The 21,491-nt window shown below is 47.6% G+C and overlaps 1 protein-coding gene across 2 annotated transcripts in view; it reads right to left on the reverse strand.

Annotated features, from left to right (window-relative positions):
• The window catches only part of Col4a2 (collagen type IV alpha 2 chain), a 138,838-nt gene that overhangs the window by 32,813 nt on the left and 84,534 nt on the right, over positions 1 to 21,491 (reverse strand). For both annotated transcript variants that reach the window (XM_027387877.1, XM_035452393.1), the window contains exons 5-20: positions 20,907 to 21,041; positions 20,740 to 20,784; positions 17,706 to 17,822; positions 16,293 to 16,364; positions 15,555 to 15,590; positions 15,385 to 15,447; positions 13,643 to 13,678; positions 11,757 to 11,798; positions 10,112 to 10,204; positions 9,414 to 9,449; positions 8,811 to 8,861; positions 8,175 to 8,219; positions 3,757 to 3,810; positions 2,957 to 3,023; positions 2,260 to 2,370; positions 1,675 to 1,824 (exon numbers count right to left, since the gene is read on the reverse strand). In XM_027387877.1, coding sequence (XP_027243678.1) covers positions 1,675 to 1,824; positions 2,260 to 2,370; positions 2,957 to 3,023; positions 3,757 to 3,810; positions 8,175 to 8,219; positions 8,811 to 8,861; positions 9,414 to 9,449; positions 10,112 to 10,204; positions 11,757 to 11,798; positions 13,643 to 13,678; positions 15,385 to 15,447; positions 15,555 to 15,590; positions 16,293 to 16,364; positions 17,706 to 17,822; positions 20,740 to 20,784; positions 20,907 to 21,041 — 1,153 coding nt within the window. The remainder of the gene's footprint in view (positions 1 to 1,674; positions 1,825 to 2,259; positions 2,371 to 2,956; positions 3,024 to 3,756; positions 3,811 to 8,174; positions 8,220 to 8,810; positions 8,862 to 9,413; positions 9,450 to 10,111; positions 10,205 to 11,756; positions 11,799 to 13,642; positions 13,679 to 15,384; positions 15,448 to 15,554; positions 15,591 to 16,292; positions 16,365 to 17,705; positions 17,823 to 20,739; positions 20,785 to 20,906; positions 21,042 to 21,491) is intronic.

Consider the following 21,491-nt stretch of genomic DNA (forward strand, 5'->3'; position numbering starts at 1 on the left):
TTCACAGAGGCAACAACTCAAGAAGGGCTGAAGGGGGATGCCCTAAAATTTTTAGTTGATAAACCTTCTTACACCAGTCCATCTTCTGTATATATTCCCTTATCAGATGATAATTCATGCCAGATAGCTGTCTCTGTTTACTTATGTTAGTTTATTTATATCAGCGACGATATAATCACTTAGTGAGCAAAATTCACAGGTGAAGACAGAGTATGCTCATGGCAGCGTGGAGTGACAGGGACAGTGTCCTCACTCATGGCATGCTTCTATGCTCTTGACACATGTAAGGAAAACACTACAGATGCTGCACACAGGAAAGATAGGCTCACAGAAATTCATATGTCATCAATAAATATCTTCCTGTCAACATTAACAGATCAAACTCACGTCATAAATTCTACTTTCAGCATAATAGAAAACAGTAAAGATAGCTTTGTACAAATGCATCATCCAAGGAAGCAACATTTAAAACTTTTCAAACAAATGTGCTATCTTCCGAATGGAACAAAGCTGGCGAGTAGAGTTATATCAAGTTACAATGTTACTGTAGAATGTGAAGTAGAAGCAGAACTGACTGGCTTCCTATATGCTTATTTTATGTAAGTCTTTCTATGGAAGAAATACTGCCAGTAATTTTCCTTCTGGAGATGGCATAGAGAAGGATTTTCCCAAAGCAATCAAAACAGTTTCTAAACCTGAAGTTTAACTAAAACCTAACACTGTCCATTAGCAAATAGGATGCTCTGCCCTCTGAAGGGAGGACTCAGAAGATGCCCAGGTCCTGAAGGGACTTGAGAAGGAACAGCTGGAGGTAATCAAGGAGCTGAAATCATTTTGGAAAGAAGAGCCTGCATTTGGGTCAATGTCACCCAGAAAGAAAGAATGACCTCTTATTTCCTCCCAGTGCCTCATAAGCTAATCTCTCCGGGAGATGAAATGTTCCCATGTGAAAATTACCACATCTAAATTGTAACTGAATGCTACAGCTGAGAAGAATGGTTTTTGTGGATAGTGCATCCTCAGTAGATAGTGTTCTTGACATAAGGACAGCACAGACTGTCACAGCCTGAAAATGCTACCTTGGCATTCTTGGGACCATCCTAGCTGCTATGGGATTACCCAGACTGACTCAGGGACCAGCTCAGATGCTGTGGGGTGGCAGGCTGGCCAAACCTTCTTCATCCACTGTATGTACAGACTCTCTGGGTCTCCTGTCTCCCTTGGCCAGTGGCCGACATTCCTTTTTGCAGCTCCTTTCTTGTCATCGACCTTTATCTCCTGTGACTTTAGCTCTGCAGAGGCAGAGAAGCTGATACTCATCACATGCTGACCCAGACTGCTTAAGCAGAGGACAGGAACTGTGAGTTAAGACAGGGAACACCTGCAGAGACCTGGGCACAGTGATTTTCAGCTCATAGCTCCTTCCAGATACAGCATCCTCGGACATCCTGCTGAAGTCCCGGCAGCCACAGTTCACTGTGTAAGGGCTGTGGGATTGCTGCTTCTCTACAAGCTGAGAGGCAACAGCTATTGTTATGGTCCCGGAGTGGACCCTGGGAGTGCTTACCACATCCTCATCCACTGGCCTACTAGATCAACTCAGAACCATTTAACAGAAAACCTCAGAGATGACATACAGCTTGGATAGGCTCTAGGTGAATACCAGCCACTCACCATCTGGTCCAGGTGGGCCTGCAGGTCCAGGTACTCCTTGGAGACCTGGTTTTCCATCAGCTCCTGGTGGACCTGGATAGGGTGCTGGGTGGCCCGGTTCTCCTGAGAAGCCTTTGGGTCCCATCTCCCCTGGAAGGCCTCTTTTTGTATCTGAAACCCAAGAGCATTCACAGTAGGTGAGTGTTCTGATATTTAAAGATTGTGTCAGTTTTCATGTCACAGGGGACCACCAGGGACAGGTGTCAAGGACTAGTTATCAGCAGAAGTGATGGCCTTGGTATGCTATTTCATAGCTTGTCTACGTTTACAACTTCCACAATGGCCTGGGACTATGACTATTTGCTGATAACACTGGACAGCACCTTGCTTCTTTCATCGAGAGACCAGATCGCACCAATCACCCCTCAGTGTCACAATTTAACCTAGATGGTGGTTACAACTGCATGTACTCTTCATCTCATCAGTAGCTGAGGCCACTCCATGAGAAGGAAGGATGGAGCCACAGGAAAGTCACATGGCCAGCAAAGCCTGGTCCATGTTCATACCTTAGACCAGGTACCTTCTGATGCTACAAAACTCCATTACCTTCATCTCCAATAGATGGGCCTGGGGGTCCCATGGGGCCAGGGTCTCCTGGCTCGCCTCGGCTTCCTGGTTCCCCATGAGCACCTGGGAATCCTGGGTCACCTCTGGCACCTGCAACCAAGACAGGTCCCTTGCAGTGAGAAGCATTGTCTAGGAACAAGGCCCCACCATAGCAAAGAGGTTGCCATTTGCAGGCCACTGCAGGCATCCACTTCCCAGTGAGTACACTGTGCCCAGGGAGAGGAAGGGAGTGTTGAAATGCTGAAAATACAGAGGGCCCTAATTCACAGCCTAGTTGGGTAAGATTCGGATAAATGTAAGACAATGCAGAGGCACAAAGGATGCCACAGGGACGCACAGAGGTTTCAGTGGAGAGCAAATTGATTTAGGAGGACTCAATGAATTCTAGGTGTTAAAAACTAGAACCTTTGGGTCTCCTAGAAATGCAGAAATGCCCTCCATCGGTCACAGATGGAGTCACAACTGGATGGTAGTGAGTGTTGTCAGGCAGAACCAAAGTGACTGTTTCTAATGACACCTCTAAGGCACCAGGGGAGCTGGACTGTCTCCCAAGGTTGCATTGTGAATACCTTCACTTTGTTTCACTTAGAAATCTGTCTGGAGAGTTTATGACTTTGCTCTCGACAGAAGAGGTTCGATGTGAGGCTACACTGTGCACTGAAGCTCTTGTACCAACCTTTTGCCAGGGATGGATGGGGCGAGTAGACAGGGGGTCCTGGAGGGCCTTGCTGTCCACGTTCTCCCTGGGGGAAAGAGGACACTGTGAGTCTAGCCTTCTGGAGTTTTCTTAATTTACATATTGTCCAGGAGTGAGCCGAATGTGGAATTGGTTTAACAAGGCAGGTTTTCGTACTATCCAACCTAGACTGTCCCTATGGCAACATCTCTACCATGTGACAGCGGGGAGTTCCTGCATCCCAGCCACCAGACAGACATAAAAGGGAACACCACAGCATGTGTGGATCTCCTCGTGAAGCCCTTGCCAGGGGTAGGGATGCCGGAAGTGGCTGGGAGACTGTGGGATGGTATTGAAGCTCAGGCCTTCACAGTGTTGACATCCGAACCATCTGGTCGGGTAGCGGGGGGCAGCATGAAGATGCAGGGACGCCCAACACCATCTGCTCTGTAGAGCTGCCTCATGTGGACTCCAGATACACCCACACACTTCCCTGTTCTCCCCAGACATGTCCTCTAGCAGAAAGGGCCACCCATAAGGCTGAGTCCCCTCACTTGATCTTCCCACCCAGCCCTTATAGTTAATCATACAAGTTGAATCTCCATCAGGAACTGGAGGTATCCCTCTTCCCCATATTTTTGATAAAAGTCAGCCTCCTGCTGCCCTTCGGGTGGGGTCAGGCAGCACACATTCCCCCCCCCCCCCGTATCACATTAATAACCGCTGCTCATGTCCTCTGCCCATCTGCCCATGCTGTTTAGGTGAGGAGCAGGATATCATCAGAAAAAGAGACACGTCACCTTGGGTCCTCGAGGTCCACTGGGGCCTTGGAAACCATCCAGGCCTCTGCTTCCCTGCAAGAAAGATGGACTTGTTATCTCCAGCTTCAGGGGGAACCTCCAGAAATAAACCCAATGCCACTTTCACCAGCCCAGCCAAAGCAGCCACCAAGCATCCCCTTAACCACGCTCCCCCAAGTGCACCACCAACTCCCCCATTTCAGACACACATGTGTCTTTAAAGATGCTTTGCTTGAACCAGAAGCCAGAGTCCAAATGTGGCATTTGTAGTGTCTGCCAATTCTCTTTTAGTCCCTAACAGTCTTTTCATCCTTTGTGCTTTTTTTTCAGATTTATTTTATATGTACGAGTACTTTGTCTACATGTATATATGTGTGCCATGTGAGTGGCTGGTGCCTGTGATGTCAGAGGAGGGGCTCAGATACTGGACTAGGGTTACAGATGGTTGTGAGTGACCAAGTGGGTATTGGGAAGCCCCAGTCCTTTGCAAGAGCAGCCAGTGCCCTCCCCTTGGTACTTTTCCTTAGGTGGGTTGCTGGCATTGAGAATATTGGGTGGTTTGTGATTCTGCCCCTTTGGCACTGTGTAATATGGTCCCCCATCCACTTTATTCCCCACCCAGCATCCAAGTGAGCAGGGGACTGTGTAGGACCTGTCTCCACCTGCAGTGGCAGTCTCAGCATCACTCTAGGGACCAGAGAGCTATCTGCCATGCTAGCAATTCCTCCCTTCCTTCCTTCCTTCCTTCCTTTCTTCCTTTTTGTTTTTTCTTTCATTTTTCAAGACAGGGTTTTTCTGTGTAGCTTTGTAGACCAGGCTGGCCTCAAACTCAGAGATCCACCTGCCTCTGCCTCCCGAGTGCTGGGACTAAAGATGTGCGCCACCGCTGCCTGGCTCCTTGCTAGCAATTTCTTAACTGATCAGTGGGATCACATCTGATCCACTCGTTTAAACTCTCTTCCATGATGAGTTTTGAAAAATTCCAACAAACAGGATCCTTAGAGCCTCTTGATTTGGAATTTCTCTTTCCATTAAAACATCCTCAACAGCAATCTGGTCTCCAGTTTTCTCAAGCGCCCATCACTGAGGGAGCTGTCCTGGTGTGTGAAGCTTTCTGAGCAGCTAGTCCCTCTTGTAAAAGACCACATTCTGCAAAGCCCCCAAGTCATGCCAGGGCAAAATAGAAAATGGGGCCTGTTGTCTAGTTACTTCACAAGGTTTTCAGACCCAGGAGCTCACATGCTGTTTGATGGACTAAGATTGTCTGAATTTTTTTCCTTTTCTTTTTCTTTTGCAGGGCTGTGGCTGACACTAGGCCTCACACACTAGGTGGAGCTGGAAATTCAAGAGTGGTTGATTTCATGTCCTAGAAGAACCCTGAGCCCCCAAGGAGACTCGCTAGCAGAGGCCCTCTGTAGCTGGCAGGAGTGTGTGGTCAGGAAGTCTTTACTGCTAGGCTTCCAGGGAATGTCTCAAGTGTGTTTCCACATCTTTCTAGATCATAGGTCTTTCCTCATCCTTGTTGTATGGATTCAATCATTATGCTGGCCAGGCCCTGCCACCTGGCAGAATGCACTCAGGCAGTACTCTGGTCAGACCAGGGTTCTATGACTACTGGTCTGCATGCAGCTGCAAAGGACCCCTTTAAAAGAAAGACCCCTATCCACTTATGCTTTTTCCTGGTCTCTTTCCTGCTGTTCCCTGGTACAGACAGGACTTTTCCTGTCTCCCTCTTCTCTTCTGTCCTCTCTCTGTCTGTGTGTCTTTACCTCTTTTCTCTTTCCTTCCCCCTCCCTCCCCTTTCTAATAAAACTTCTCACTTAGCTCTGTCTGCCTAGTATGTTTGTTCCCTACCTCAGTCACCCTTGCCCGCCATGGAATCCGCCAAGGTCCCCCTCAAGCTTCATCATAACACCGTGGCACAGAGAACAACTGTTGGTGCATTGCAACTTAGGGGCCTTGGGGCAAAGACTTCTCCCGGGCTCAGTCTGAGAGGGCGGAGGTGCAGGAAGGTGCAGCAGCACCATGCCACTGAATGCCCAGTCTGCGGGCACAGCCTTGCTGCGTGCTTGTGACTCCCACAGAGCTGGAAAGTCACTTCTTGATAGAGGTGACTCTTGGAGTCTGAAAGTTTTGTTACAATCCAGTGGTGCTGTCCACACAGGGATGGCTTGTTCCTGTGCTGTTCACCCATACTACATGAGGACTGTGGTCAGTGCACGGTCCCAGGAGACTAGGCCACTACGAGCATGCCCTATGGTCTCTCCAGGGTGGGAGAAGACTTTGCTGTCATAAACAGGTCTCCCCAAGTGAGGGAAACGATTGCTAAATTTTCAGAAAACATTAATATAACCAAATGCACAAGATATCCCTGTTCCCCGACAGGAGCCGTTTACTTTGCTAGGAGTTCATGTCCATGTGTCTGTGTCCATGTGTACGTGCACATAGGCATGTGTAGCAGGTTCTTTGTTCTCGCAGGGAGGTAGGGGCTTCCCTAAGATACTCGGTTTCTCTGCTTCCTCCTTCTCTGGCATGCTGCTTTAATGGGTCACTGTCCACAGTGGCTCCTTGGAGCTGCCTTGGGTTCTGGCTCCTAAGGTCCCAGCTTCAGTACATCTGGGAAACTCATGTGGAGGCAGCAGCTGGGCCAGTTGGATAATGCAGTTTGTACTAACATGCAGTGTGATGAGTCATTTGTGTATGTCTGCCTATTTCCCTATTTTTTCAGTTGGGTAAACTATCTCTTCCTCTGACCCATTTAAGCACAGATGTCTGTTTCTTCCCAAGTTACAGAGAGAAAGCTGTGTGGGCATTGCGATCATACTTAAGCTTGAGCAGCAGCAGCTGGGGGACTCAGGGACCAGGGCTTGCGGGGCCGGAGTCTAGGGTTCTAGTCCTCATGGACTTTTAGGTCTTGGGGCAGTTGTGCTGAACCATTGTTTTAGACATGACAGCTCCTTTGTGTTCCGTGACGAGTGACAACATGTCACCCACCCACCTCAGCGAATCATTGACTCTGATTCAACTGGGTTTTGGGTGCAGTATCTGCTTATTTGCCTCTACAGTATCTGCTTATTGCCATCCTTAAGCGAGTCGCATTCTGGCCTCGGCTGAGGAGCGGGGGACAGCTATTGCTTCTGGTGTGTTACCTCTGGGGACACTCTTAGCAAGAATTAATGTGATAGGAAGTTGGGTGTAGTTAGGGTGAGGCTGCCACCCTGAGTTTTGGGTCAGCAATGAGAAGAAATGAGAACAGTCATGACATCGGTCTTCATGGTACATGGTCGGTGCCAGAAGTTGGCTTATAGCTGGAGCCATAGAAGTCAGCCATGATACCAGGAGGCAAGACTGCCTGCTGTCCCAGACCAGCCACATGATTCTTCTGTCTTAGTTCAGCCTCTAGGTTCAAAAGTGATACACGGATACCTGCTGTGGCAATCTGAGCAGGATTCCTGAGAGCTGGTATTCTGAGGCTGCTCTCTGAGCACCTGACAGGACAGCGTGGTGGAAACAGCAGCTGTGGGACCCTGTGTGTGCACTCTGGTGCTCACTACAAGCTGACTGAAGGCATGACTATATCTTGGGGGCAACTAAATGTGGTGCACGTGTGTATCGCAACCGTGTCTCCTAGCATGCGTGGGTGCGTATGTGCTCAAGTGGGATGACCTCTACATGGGTGAAAACACAGAACAGCATGGCACAAATGTGCTTATTATTTCTTTGTTGCCAAGTTACGAGTATACTAGGTCACATGATGCTGGAGGCTGCCACACTCTAAAGCCAGACCCCAGGACTGTCTGCTGTGGGTGACAGGATGGTGCTGGGCTCTGCAGTAGGTGGGCTGAATTGTGCAAACAGTGAATGTTGTGAGTAGATAAATCATGAATGAGATAAAAACATTTCTATGTGTGCTTTCAGCTCCAGCTAGTGTTTAGTTGATGTAATACATTTCTCACACACATTTCCTTTTCTTTTAAAAAGTAAAAGCAAACAAACAAACAAACAAACAACAACAAAAATTGCATCACACCACAGGAGGAAAAGAACTAGGTTATCATTAAACGTAAGTGACTATAAAAGTATGTGTAGCTCTCTAAGATATAGAGCTGAACAGTCACTCAGATGACGACCTATGAGTGACAATGACACACAGGGGTGTGAGGCCGGGGGGGGGGGGATCTAGTGACAGAGACCTGGGGCGCATTCTCTGGAAGAACCAACAGACTGATGAGTAAATCCCAGGCAGAGGTTAATGCTCCACTAAGGGCTATGAGAGTTGGAATGATCACTTGTGAACCTGTAAACGCAGGGGACAGCCCAAGTGGGCTTTGGGGACAAATCCATTTTTCTGAGATCCCACTTGTTAAATACATGAGGTTTCAGGCCTGGAACAGTTCACAAGTAAGTGTCAGACTTACTTTCTGTCCGAAGATTCCTTTTTCTCCATCAATGCCGGGATGACCCTGTGTTGCACAGAAAACACAAGCAATGAACAGTCTGGAACAGGTGGCGAAATTCCCCAGAGGGCTGCATGACAGTTCCAATGGCCATAAAGCAGTCTATGCTTTCAAGGTTTGGAAGCGCAGGTACAGATGACCAAACGCCACCCCAGGTACTTTGATGGCCGCTGATGCTCAAGGCTCTGAAGGCGACATCTTCCTCTTACAGATGAGTCTCCCGTGAGGGACATTCTTATTGGACTCTTTGGGTGACTAGAAATGACCCTGCATTCTACATATACTCTGCAGTTTGTTACCAAGATTAGTCTCTCATCAGGAGGAACCTCCAGGGAAAGTGCAGTGTTCTAAAAACTTCAGCATGGGGTGAACATGGGTTCATGGGTTGTAGCAAATGCACCTGAGGGGGGTGTCCCTGGTGGCATATGCCTAGCTGGCTGGCTATGGCCAAGAGTGGGGCCAGAAGGCCATAGGAAATCTCAACTTTTTGCTCAGTTTTTCTGTGAACCTAAAAACTGATCTAACAAAAGAAAATCTGTTTAAAAAGCAAAAGGAGCAAAAAGTCAACTAGCCATGGTTATACAGTACATGGCTTACCCGTGTTCCTGGGAATCCCATGATGCCTTCCTCGCCTTTCAAGGAGGGGCCCTAGGAGAGAGAAACCAGAGTGTGGGGGATGCTGAGAGCTGACTCCGCCAGTGGGACACTCTGCAGCCTCCCCAGGCCCCTCAGTGACAGGATGCTAGAACAGGTAACAGGTGGGAGTAGAGAGAGCACAGGGCTGTTTGTGGATCATCTTTATCTAGGATGCCACATGTCACCACCACAAAGTAAGTGACAGCGAGGAAGAACTAGAAAGGTGAGTCAAACTGGATGGGATAAGCAAGATGGCAGTGACCCCTTGGCCCACAGTAGAGGCCAGTCTGTCTCCCTCCCAGGCCCTCACTCACACACTGTCATGCTCAGCTTACAGCTTCAGACAATGCTAATTATTATTATGATAATATATCATATAATACCCAATATTATTATATATAACATACTATGTTTCTTCAATACCTTCCCATGTAGAGGAGTTCATGAGAACCCAAGAACATAAGACCAAAGCACACCCCACCCTCAGAGCGCTCTCCACCATTCTAACATGAGCCCTGAGGGTGGAGCAATCACGAAGGGAAAGAATTTCATCATTGAACTTACTGGTATCCCTTGGTCTCCTCTGCTTCCCTTTTCACCCTGTGAAAACATGAAATAAGAAACACTTGCACCGTTGAGACCTGAGGTACTTAGGCATGGACCCTGGCTCAGGATACGAGGTTAAAAAGTACTTGCTAAAACTTCAGGCAATCTAGACAATTTCCTGGCAATCATTAACAGCCCCATATGCTGCAGCTTCAAAATTCAAATGTACCAGCAACAGGGCACAGGCACTTCTGATCATCCAGGTAGATGGAAGTTAGCTCCCACACATCTGTCCCACAGTGGGAGAACACACCCTAGGAAGAAACTCTCCCGAAAATGACCACCTTCAGTCAAATAAAGTCTGCTTAGGAAAAGACAGTTAGGTGGAACACACTAACATCTCAAGCCAAATGGCTTTAAAAGCAATAAAGGCTTTCTTCACTCTATTTTTTCCTTTTTTTTGGATGGGAGGCCCTTGTCCCATTTTTGCTGCTAACACTTAAGATCCTGCAGCTCCCAACTGCCTGCTGCTCCTGGCGGGAGCCATGCAGTCCCTCCAATAGCCGGTGCAAATCTGAGTTTTTTTTTTTTTTTTTTTTTCCTAATTTGGCGGTGAGATCTATCCCATCTTAGGATGCAACTGTTTGCATAAAATGAAGAAAGTGGCATTTGCTTTCTCCTTTTCCTAGGTCACCTGGGAATGATCACCCTTTTACCTTGTACTGATCTGGACGGTACGTTGTTGTTGTGGGCCCAATGAGTGTGATGTCGGATGGGATCCCATTGGGTCCTGGCTGTCCTACGTCACCCTGTCAAAAAGTGACAGTTTTTGAATCAGAAGAAGGGTACATAAGTTGGGTGACAGCACAATCTCACCACACACACTATTTTGTTTTGCATGTTACCGAACACCTGCTTTGTACCGAAACAAAAATCATCATAATTTTAACTCATCGTATCAAAATCATCATAGTCTAAAATGATGTGAACTGAGCTTCCATCACCAATTGTTCAGAATTTTATATGTCAAGGTCACAGAGATCATTAATAATTCCACACTGTACTGCACCTGTGGGTTACAGCCTTTGATTGATTTCTATACATGCAGGTTGTCAGCAAGCAAGAGGAGCTGTATACCCTAAAGAGTAAAGGCTAGACAAAGTATCTCGAGGAGGTGTTCACTGCATTTGTATCAGCAGCAGCAAAGGCCAGCAAGCCTCATGCCTTGTTCACACATTTTCTCCTTTAGAAACTGATGAATGCAAAGAACTTGCTTTCTGTTATTTCCACATATAAATGACTCTTTGAGTTTCAGCTATCATGTAACAGGAATGGCAGCAGACTGAGTGCTTGGTCACCCTCTGAAGAAGGCTTCTGTGTGTCCTCAGCACTAACAGGTTGGAAGACTGTTAAAGGATACACTACTCAAGGGGGCTTGCTGTGCTCATTATCGTCCGATTAAGGCCTTTTGTGGATTGCAGATCTAACTTTGTCTCCACTGTCCCCCATGTGACTATCCTACCAGTGGTTTCTCCCCAGGCCCTCCACCCTCTTATTTTACCTTATTACTGTGGGATTGTAGGAACTTTACATTTTTATGTGTTTTGATCTTTAATTCCCCCCTTATTATTTTAGGAATTCTGATTTCCACTTATGGAATTCAATGAAAAAGCAGAGTGTCCATGGATGATAGCACTCACATAGTAGAGCCAGAGGGACAAATCTGCTGCCTGGGGAGCAGGTGGGCTCACGGTGAATGAGAGTGTAATTGGCTGGCCAGGTGTGGGTACCATGTTCCTCTTCGAAGCCATGGGGGCTCGCAAGGAGGCAACGAAAGTCACACAACCCTTTCATGACTGGAGTCATCCAGGGCAGCCGTGTGATTGTTCCCTGAGGTGATGCTAGATTATTCTTCAGTCGAGTCCCTCTACCTTTTTGTTTCAAGACAGGGTTTCTCAGTGTAGCCTTGGCTGACCTGGAATTCACTCTGTAGACCAGGCTGGCTCAAACTCAGAGATCCACCTGTCTCTGCCTCCCGAGTGCTGGGATTAAAGGCATGTGCCACCACTGCCTGGTTTAGCTTGAGTCCTTTCGATCATCTCTGAGTCCCACACATTAAAAGACACTCTTAGGGGACACCTCCACTTCCCAGTCCTTAAGACAGGTGGAAGTCACATGTCCCTGTCGGAATCTAGACAGTTCACATTCATGTCTCACTGATCCACAATTGTCCTTGGAGTGTGGGTGACCTGACACTTGACCGAGATCTCTATGCAAATTGTGTGTTTGCAGGTCACCTGGAGAGTACCAAGTCACCCTGGGCAGTGATGGTCACTAGTTCCTGTCATCAGGTCTCTTTACCTTTTCACCCTTCTTTCCGTAAAAACCAAGTCCTCGGTTGCCCTGGAAACAGAGATAGAATCCATGAGTTTGTAAGAATAAAGAATCACAGTGAAATGAAAGTATTTTTTAGAAGAAAAGAGGCCAAGCCCTCTCTGAACTGTGACCCCTTATGCCCTTTAGGATCCCAGTGGCTCTGCTGGGTGCTCTGCCTAAGGAAGACCTGAGGAGTGAGTGGTGGAGGTGAAAGGGATCCTGTTAGCTGACACATCAGCTCATCCAAGGGATGTCAGAGTTCGCCCTCAGGTTCTGGGTGCTCTAACATACAGTGCAGCCCAGATACCATATCTGGAGACCCAAGTCATCTCATTTAGATAAAACCACCCTAATGTCATATAAACATTTCTTTCTTTTTAATGATTTTAGGGGACTTAACAACTGGTCACATTTCATATTTATGTGCCTGTTTGGATTGTTTTCTGAGGCAAAGTCAGGCCTGTGTCTCAGCCAGTGTTTATTTAACAGTTCCTCTGAGGAGCAGCTGGGCTGGAGTCAGCCCTCCCTGATGCCTGGGACCAGCGATGCGAGGAGGCACCCCACAAATTCACACAGTGCTCTTTCCTCTTGCCCCCAAGCAGCTGTAACTCTTTCCCAGGGTCTCTCTCTACTGCTACAGTGAGCAAGAGTCACACAGGACCCCTGAAGTCTCTCTCTGCAGTCTACTGTCTGTCTCCTCTGATGCTTAGATATCTTTTGAAAATAAAAGCAAAACCTTTAATTAAATTCTGCTTTTCTTGCTTCGCCACCTGGCTGGGAGCTAAAATCAAAGCACAGCATGGCGGCCATGTGAGCCCCTACAGCATTCTCTGCTCAGAGCTGCTTGTCAAAGTTGCCAGGAAGTGACTTGGCCAGGGTGAGGGGGCTGTTTGTATTTGCAGCAGCCAGGGGAGATCTGAGGCCAGAGCCTTGCCTGGGCCACTGCTTCCTTGGCCCTGCAGCCCTGCCGGCTTCCGCTGTCCTTGGCTCTAGGCCCTTTCCATCCTGCTCGGGGCTGTCTGATGGGGGTGAGTGTGTGTGGGGGAGTGGGGGGTATCCAGGAGCCTCCTCAAGTTCCAGCTCCAGCTGGAACTCTGTTGGAGTGGATGGAGCCTAAGGGGTATGGGGGTGGGTGGCAGGCAAGGTTACCAGGGGTCACAGAAATGAGACTGCATATGGAGCCGGCGTGGGAACATGAAGACCTGCATCTGGAATGGAGTAGCCGATGGCTCCTCCAAGCCTCCTGCTGGACCCCAGTATCTCTGATCAGATATTTTCCTCATCAACATGACTGAGTCTGGACATTTATCCAACTTTCCCAGGTCACAACAAATCCTGGCTCTGTTCTCCAAGGTTCTAACAAACTACATGATTGGTTGTGTTTCCACCAATGTAACAAGTACCCTGTCGTGGGAGCAATGCGGCTCTGGGATCCAGCCTGACTCAGGAGCACTGGACATGTCCCTAGCACTGACCTGAGGCTCCAATGGCTTCTTACTACATTCAGGTAGGACGAGGGTTTCCCACTTCCCTTAAGTAAATGTAGTGTCCCCAGTCCACCCTGGGAAATTGCACCTATAGATAAATAGGAACTGCCCCTAGATAGTTCAGCTGCACAGCTTTCATTACGGCTTGTTAGTGTGATTTGCACATAGCCACAGAGGTGTCATGGAGCCTCAAACAGTATCACCCAGCATCCTCACATAGGTTTGGGCCAGGTGTCCAGACACTCTAAAGAATCTCTTCCTATGCATCAAGGCTCAGCATAATCTATACCAGAAACAGCTGTCAGCCTAGTTGTTTTCTGGTCAAAGAAGACAGACATTAATCACCAAAGAGACCCTCCCTCAGCCTTGTCCCCACCAACTTACTGGTTGTCCTTTGGGTCCAGGGGGCCCTGGTGGTCCCTGCAGAAATACAAAGACATGTATATTTTCCTTCCCTCCCATGACCCAGATGACATCTGCTTGGAGGCCCTGGGAAAACCATCGACTGTCCACTTCGAACAGTATGGTCAGAGCTTCCCCATCTGTCTTGGTGGGATGAAAAGCCAGGAGGAAGACCGGGTCACTGCCCTTGGAATGTGCCGCTGTCTACCCACAGCTGTTCCTGGTTTGCTTGTGTGTTTTGGGCTTGTGACTTCACCGCATCCTTGATGTGTCTGTCCCTAGGCTTTGTGAGGTCCCAGGCCCTGTGACTGCAGCCAGATTCCCCACAAGACACTGTCACATTTTGGCGGTGGAGTCACAAATGTTCACAGACAGATCTGTAGGTCAGTTCCACAGACTAAGCATCTGCAACATGTATCCTAAGGGTCTCTGAACTATGCTTTTTATCTATTCCTTGCACTTTCCTTGTGCATATGTGCATGTGTGTATGTGTGTGCGTGTGCATGTGCGTGCGTGCGTGCGTGCGTGTGTGTGTGTGTGTGTGTGTGTGTGTGTGTGTGTGTGTGTCCGCGTGCACGTGCATATGTATGTGCACATGTCTGAAGGCCAGTGTTCTTCCTCAATCACTGGACCATACTCTACCTTACTTTTTGAGATGGTCTCACACTAACCCTGTTGCTTATGAATTCAGCTAGGCTGGCTGCTCAGCGAGCTTCAGGGATCCCCTTGTCTCCACCTCTCCAGCTCTGTGATTACAGGTATATGATACCATACTTGGTTTCTCACATGGCGCCAGGGATGGGACTCAAGCTTTCAGGCTTACACAGCAAGCATGTCACTGACTAAGCTACCTCTCCAGCCCCTCTGAACTCTATTTAGAGAAAAACCCTAAGCTGCACAGTTGTTGCTGTATGAGTGAGCCAGCTACTCGCAGGGAGAGTAGTATGCCTCTCGTTGCTCTATCTTGGCTGAATCTGCCACAGTGTTGAGGCAGAAAGACTTCTATTGCACAAGGGTTTTTTAAAGGTCACAATCATTATTATAACTGATCATTGCAGCCTGGAGGGAACTACACTCTCCCCTCCCAGGCTGTGAGCTTGCACACACACATATGAGGGCAGCCTGAGTCCTGAGAATGGGTTTCTGGGAGAATGTCACTTACCTGGATCCAAACTCCCTTGTGTGTCATCTAAGACTTATTTGTCTTACTGCTCAGAAGTGTTCTTAATGAGGCTGAAGCCTTCTCGTGGTGGCTGAGATATGCTGCATGCTCAGTGTGGTAGCGGGAGCATGCAGGGCTGGGGGTGCACTTGCCCCCTCCTCCTCCTTTCTTGCAAGCCCTCCCTTATCCTGCTTCTAACCCAACACACTTTGCTATGTCATTGCACTGGAAGGGAGGGGCGGCCTGTGGCCTCCATTCTATAAATGATGTCCAAAGTTTCCCTTCTATAGTGGCTATGGCCCAGGTGGGATGTACCTGCTGCACATGGCCTGGCCCAGAAAAAAAAATCTGTTTTCTTGTTGACCTGAGTCGGGTATTTGGTTTTCTTTGCCCAGGATGATGGCCCCTTGTCACATAGTTAATATGGAACCTGGAGAGCTTACCCATGATGGGAGGGGCCCCAGCTAGAACTGTCTGTGACTCAATGATGCTCAGTAGGTTAAAAAAGGACCATCCATAGGTGACCTGACACGGGCTGGGGTGACCAACCACAGGGACTTACCGGTCTTCCGGGTGCTCCCATGGGACCCATCTGTCCTATCAGCCCCAGGCGGCCAGGAGGCCCCTGCGGATGGACAAAGAAGGCATGGCTTGAAGACAGCAGACTGGCATGACTACTCAAATGTTTTTAAAGTTCTGCATGGAAGAGTCCCTAAGGGAAACAATACTCACCTGGTAGCCGATCTGTCCAGGCTCTCCAGGTTCACCCTGGTTGAGAGGAAACAGGGTTAATTAAGAATTACGTGTGTGTGTGTGTGTGTGTGTGTGTGTGTGTGTGTGTATGTGTGTGTGTGAGCGCGCATACATATGGGTGCATGAGTTCTTGCAGGCATATGTGTGTTCATGTGAGGCAAGAAGTCAATGCCAAATGTTATGCCTCAGGAGACAGCCATGTTGTTTTTTGAGGCAGTCTCTCATTGGTCTGGAGTTCCCTAAATAGGCTAGTCTGGATGGCGATTGAACCCCAGGGAGCTATCTGCCTGTCTCCACCTCCCCTGTGCTGGGGTTAAGAATAAGACACTGTGCCCATTTTTTTTTTTTTTACATGGGTTTTGGGATTTCAACTCAGACCTTATGCTTGCAAAGCCTTTTACCAATTAAGCCATCTCCTAAGCCACAAGAGTTATTGGTTTTAAGCATCGTTGGATTTACCTCTATATATGGCAGAGTTGGAAATAAGCATGAACTATACAAGCCCCTCCCCCCAGACTGAGGTATTTGGTCTTGGGCATTGAGAACATGGGGAAACTAAATACATCCCACACAGAATATGATGACCCCAATCGCAGCCTTGAACCACACCATGTATCTGTGGGTTCCTTTCTTTCACTCAGAGCTAATTTCTAACTAGGTTTGTTGACAATTTATGTGGGCTCCCTGAGTCCTGTTTCCTATCTATGGCAAACATACCCTGTATTTGTCTTGGTCTTCTTTACGCAGTACGTAAGGTTCACCTTTCTGCCCCTTGGGTCCTTGGGGCCCCTAAATTAGCAGATACACCATAGGAAAAAACACAGAAGAACCCATTATCTTCCAGCATGGCCATGATGACACAGGTGACTGTCATCTTCGTTCACAATGCTCAGAGTCCCCATGGATTACATAGGTAACCCCTCCATACCAACTTCCTTAGGGTCCAACTGTAAGTCTGAGGTTTTTCATACTCTTGAGTTAAAATGGAAACAGTTTATAGGATTTAAATTATCTTCAGAACCTCCACACTCATCCCCTGGCACAGAACTATATTATCTTTTCTTTGTAACAGTATTGGTACCCCAACAGTGTAAACAGGAAGACTCTTAGAGATATTGAATTACACCACAGGTAGGCAGACTGTACAAACAGGAGCACAGTTCCTTTGGATATCTATATGTAATCAGTATTTTACAGTGACATGTGTCTTGGTCATAAAACTTAAGCTTGACAGACAGAGAAGTAATGCAATTCACTGAAACACTGAACCATCCAGAAAAGAGTCGGGGTGAGCTGGCACTGCAAGGTGGAGGTGGAGCCCATTGATCAGAGAAACCAACTTGCTGCAGGATGAAGGTGGGGATGCTTGCTCATGGCTTCTTTTCACCTCAGTGTGTTTTCAAAATACAAAGGCTTAATGAAAAAAATGTTAGTATAACCTGAATTTGCAACTATAGTTCTGAGAGAGCATTTTAGGATTCTTTGCAAAGACCCCAATAATGAGGTCAAAGGATGGGCAATTATAGGAATTCTATTGCCTATCTGCCACTTTGTAGATGCTGGAGAAACAGAGATCCTATCTGATGATTCCTCCATGCCTAACAGACACTTGGGACAAGATTGAAGCTTTCTGGTTTTAGCTGTGTTATTAACTGTTCTAAACAGCTATTCGCTGTTATTTGACTGAGAATACAGTAGGAGATGGTGTGATCCTTGGAGATATCAGGCAAGAACATACACCAAGCCACTTATCTTCTACCTAACACTGAATCAAGAAGAGGGACAACGAACTTGCTTGAATCCAGGACATTCAGCTGGAGAGAGAGAGAGAGAGAGAGAGAGAGAGAGAGAGAGAGAGAGAGAGAGAGAGACACAGAGACAGAGAGAGAGAGACAGAGAGACACAGAGACAGAGAGAGAGAGAGAGAGAGAGAGAGAAAGAGAGAAGCAGGCAGGAAAAGCAGCTTGTCCTTGTCCTTGATGGCAAGGACAAGGCTTGGCAGGTGGCCCTCCTGGAATGAACCTGGGAAGTGGAGCCCACACCACATTCTGTTTGGTCCAGTTACACTGACAGGTGACCACCACCCAGCCTTCTAGGCTAAACATACCACCACACTGCCCTTATACTTACAGGGGAGCCATAGAAGCCCCCAGATCCAGAGGGCCCTTGTGGACCTGCGTCTCCTCTGGTCCCATTGCAACCATCATAGCCTGGTCTTCCTCGGGGCCCACCTTGCCCTGGATGTCCCTGGAAAGCGGAATGGTGTGTGAACAATCAAGTTTTCACATAATTGATCCATGAAACAGTGGTAAATGCTCTCAAAAGCCACACCCCCAGCACGAATCCAAGGAAAAGATAACTAAAAAATGGATGAAGGAAGGAATGAGAGATTAAACAAGGAAAGATGTAGGTGTGCCTTAAGTGGGTGCAAGGCTATAAATGTGGGGTACCATTCCTCATAGGTGCTAAGGAACTTGGCTTTCTCTGTCTTGCTTCAGGGGCCTTCCAGCAGGCCTTGGGAAACAGAAACCCTGAAAGTCTATACGAGCTGTTAGATGCAGCTGTTGGATGGATTTACAGCCTCACTAAACTGTGGACAGGGAGCCAGAGAGGCCAAATCTCAAGTGAAGGTGGTAGTCACACCTCAGAGCTTTCTTTGGTGACACACTGCTTTAATTATTTTATTGTCATCTGAGAAAGCTCTCACTATGTAGCCTAGGCTGGATACCAACCTGAGATCCTCTGCTTCAGTCTCCCAAATGCTGGGATTACAGGTGTGTACCACCGTGCCCCACAAAGTTTTAGATTTAGGCAAAAATATCAAAACCCTGAGACATTCAGAGTTGTCACCTGGGCTGGCAACATGACCAAGTGCCTGCTAAGTGACTAGAGGGGCTTGGGTTGCATTGAGCTGGTTCAGACAAATGGGGAAGAGCTGACAGCCGACAGTTTGTGCTTTACCAGAACACAACCTGTTTTGATATGTACCTAAACAGCACACATTTAGGTGAGTTTTTGTAATTGTACAATTTCTTTAAATGATGTATCTCAGTAAAAACCAAACATATTCCTGAGTGGTTTCTTCTGAGGCCGTCTGGATGCTTTTTTTTTGATTTGAGAAATTTGGAAAATTTTAAGAGTCTGGGAACAAATCCCACACAAACAACGATACTGAAAAATACTAAAAGAAATTTCTTCCTTTGCACATCTCTTTGCTTTAGGCAGCTTTGGCTTGTGTTTTGGGCAGTTGTACTGTGGTGAGTCAGTAGTGTCCCTGTTGCACTGTGAGTCCAGGAGTGTTCCTTCTTTCTGGTGCCTTCTGGGTAAGGACAAGAGGGGTTTCTAGACCTGGCCTTTCAGTTCTGCCTCAAGAAATTAGCTTTCTCCAGCTCTGCTGTCCCTGCAGCATTTCCCCGGAACATACGGTTGAGGTCTTCACCAGTTTGGTGGAGACTACCTTCCGTGGTTCCTTCCTAGAACCGACCCATAACACTGGGAAGTGCACACCAACATGATCTTGGCTAAAGCTGAGCTTTGATGAGAACTGACAAGTCACACTGACTAGACATCCACATCCACTTTTCATATCTAATTAGACACCTTTCTCTGGGACAGGGCTCCTAAGCTCCTCATGGATGCTGCCTTACACAACTTTGAACACGTAACATGATGCAGCCCCCTTAAGATCAAGATTCACAAGCTGATGAGCTCTGACAAGTGACATTCAGGCCCCATCATTAGTGCTGTATTCTCTGCAGGGACTCTGGCATCTGTGAGCAGAGCTGAAACTGCGGAAATGGTGGTGACTGTCCCTCTAACTCGGTAATCATTTGCTTCTGATATGGAATAAACATGAAGATACAAAAAAAAAACTGAATGAAAATGAGACACATCGGTTTCCATCCTACCCCATAACGTCCCTCCATCTTAATTCATTTGGATTACCAAACCATCAAGATGGAACTGCCAGGCAGTCCAGAAAGTTCCAAGAAGTAATTTAAAAATGGGCAATTTAGTTTCAGGCTGTTTGTAGAAGAATGTTTTTATGATTTGTTTATCTCTGTCAATGTGTGGATTCTATACTCTGCCTGTTTCTCAAGATTCCAAGTCATGCGACAGTTACTTCTTTTCCCCCAACTACAGTGTGGTGTAACTCCAAGTCTGCCAGAGCACACTATGGATCTGGGGCATGCTGGGTTCATGTTCTGTTAAACATGGCCGCCTTCCCTCTGCTTGACTTCCCTTCCCTGGGTCCAGTTCCTGTTACCAGCGGTGACAGTGAAGCTGGGGGAACCGCCTCCTTCCCTGTGTGTGCACAGCAAGAGAGACCATGGTGAGGTTCACAGAGCCCATGCCTCCAGGCACAGCAGCAGGCGAAGGAGGCCTGACAGGATGTGTGGTGAACACACTTATTCCTGAGCTCAGGTCTGGCCAGGAAGCCTGAGCTGGGAATCTGCTGGCCGAGTCCTACAAGGAAGGCTGTGAGTCAGGCTGGTTTTGTTTTTGTTTTTTGTTTTTTTTTGCCACAAGAAGTAAATTAGCTCATAAAAACACTTTTATTTCATTTTGAGACTTTTCTCGTGTGTGTGTGTGTGTGTGTGTGTGTGTGTGTGTGTGTGTGTGTGTGTTGACCTATTCTTAGTTTAGGCTGGCCTTGAACTCATGGCAATCCTCCTGCCTTAGCCTTCCAAATGTTACTTGAGAGACATAAGCCACACCCCACCTATAACTCTCTTTTTGACTCATTATGTGCAATCAACACAGAGACTCTGGGCAGCTGCAGAAGCCACTATGGGGCTTCATTCCATCCTGGTACTTGATGGGCTTTTGATATTTAGACTGTCCACACGGCAGATGAACTTTTGAGGTCAGCTCTTTACAGACCATCTGTGAACCAGGCTCTATCTTTTTTGACTGCTTAACAAGGTCAAGTTCTAGCCAAGTAGACCCGGTTCTGCAGCCCTATCTATAAGAACCTCCAGGAAGGAAACCCATTGTTTGCCTGGAATCCAGGAGAAAACCAAGTGCAGAGAAAACCCCACCCCCACACCGTTTGATGCTATAAACAAAGAAGCCGCCTCATTTCAAAGGTTTCTTTAAGTTATAAATGTATTGCTTGGAACAAACACAATGCTTAACCCTTCTCATCTTCCCAAACACTTACAGGAATTCCATCTGCGCCGGGGAATCCAGAGACGCCTCTGGCTCCCTGTAAAGAATCAGAACAATTAATTAACATGAACAGAAAGGCCCAGTGCCACCCACAGCAGAGGACCCCAGTCAGGACCCCGAGTGCCACCCACAGCAGAGGACCCCAGCCAGCACACGCACCACATCTCCTTTTGGTCCAGTCGGCCCAGGAGCTCCCCGTTCACCCTTGTCTCCTTTGCGGCCCTGTAGTCCTGGGAAGCCTTGCAACCCTGGGGGGCCATTGTACCCCTGGGTGCCCACTGGCCCCGGCTGACCCTGTGGGAACAACATATCTTCAGTGTCATAGTTGAAACCAAGCATGCATCATCAGTTACAGTCACTTTCCAAATGGCACTTCTCATTCTCCAAGATCTCCCATCTTCAGGAGCGTTGTGTAAATGGGCATCATGTACCAGAACCATCACAGAGGGATCCCTGGCTAAGAAAGAGGTCAGAGAGCTTCCGGGGAAACACATTCAGTGTGGAAAGTGACAGTGCTTGACAGGTGAGGTTGATGGCAAGCGGTCAAATGTTGAGTTGCAACAATAGAACCAACTTGCTTGGCTTTGAAGTCTCGTTGAGTTGCAACAATAGAACCAACTTGCTTGGCTTTGAGGTCTCCTTTGGGTAAAATGCTCCCAACACTTTTCTCTATGTAACATCTACAGGAGCTACACAGAGCACAAGTAGAGCCTTACAAGGGAATATTACTCAGCCTTAAACAGG

This window comes from Cricetulus griseus, assembly GCF_003668045.3.
Source record: "Cricetulus griseus strain 17A/GY chromosome 1 unlocalized genomic scaffold, alternate assembly CriGri-PICRH-1.0 chr1_1, whole genome shotgun sequence".
In the NCBI taxonomy this organism is placed as follows: domain Eukaryota; kingdom Metazoa; phylum Chordata; class Mammalia; order Rodentia; family Cricetidae; genus Cricetulus; species Cricetulus griseus.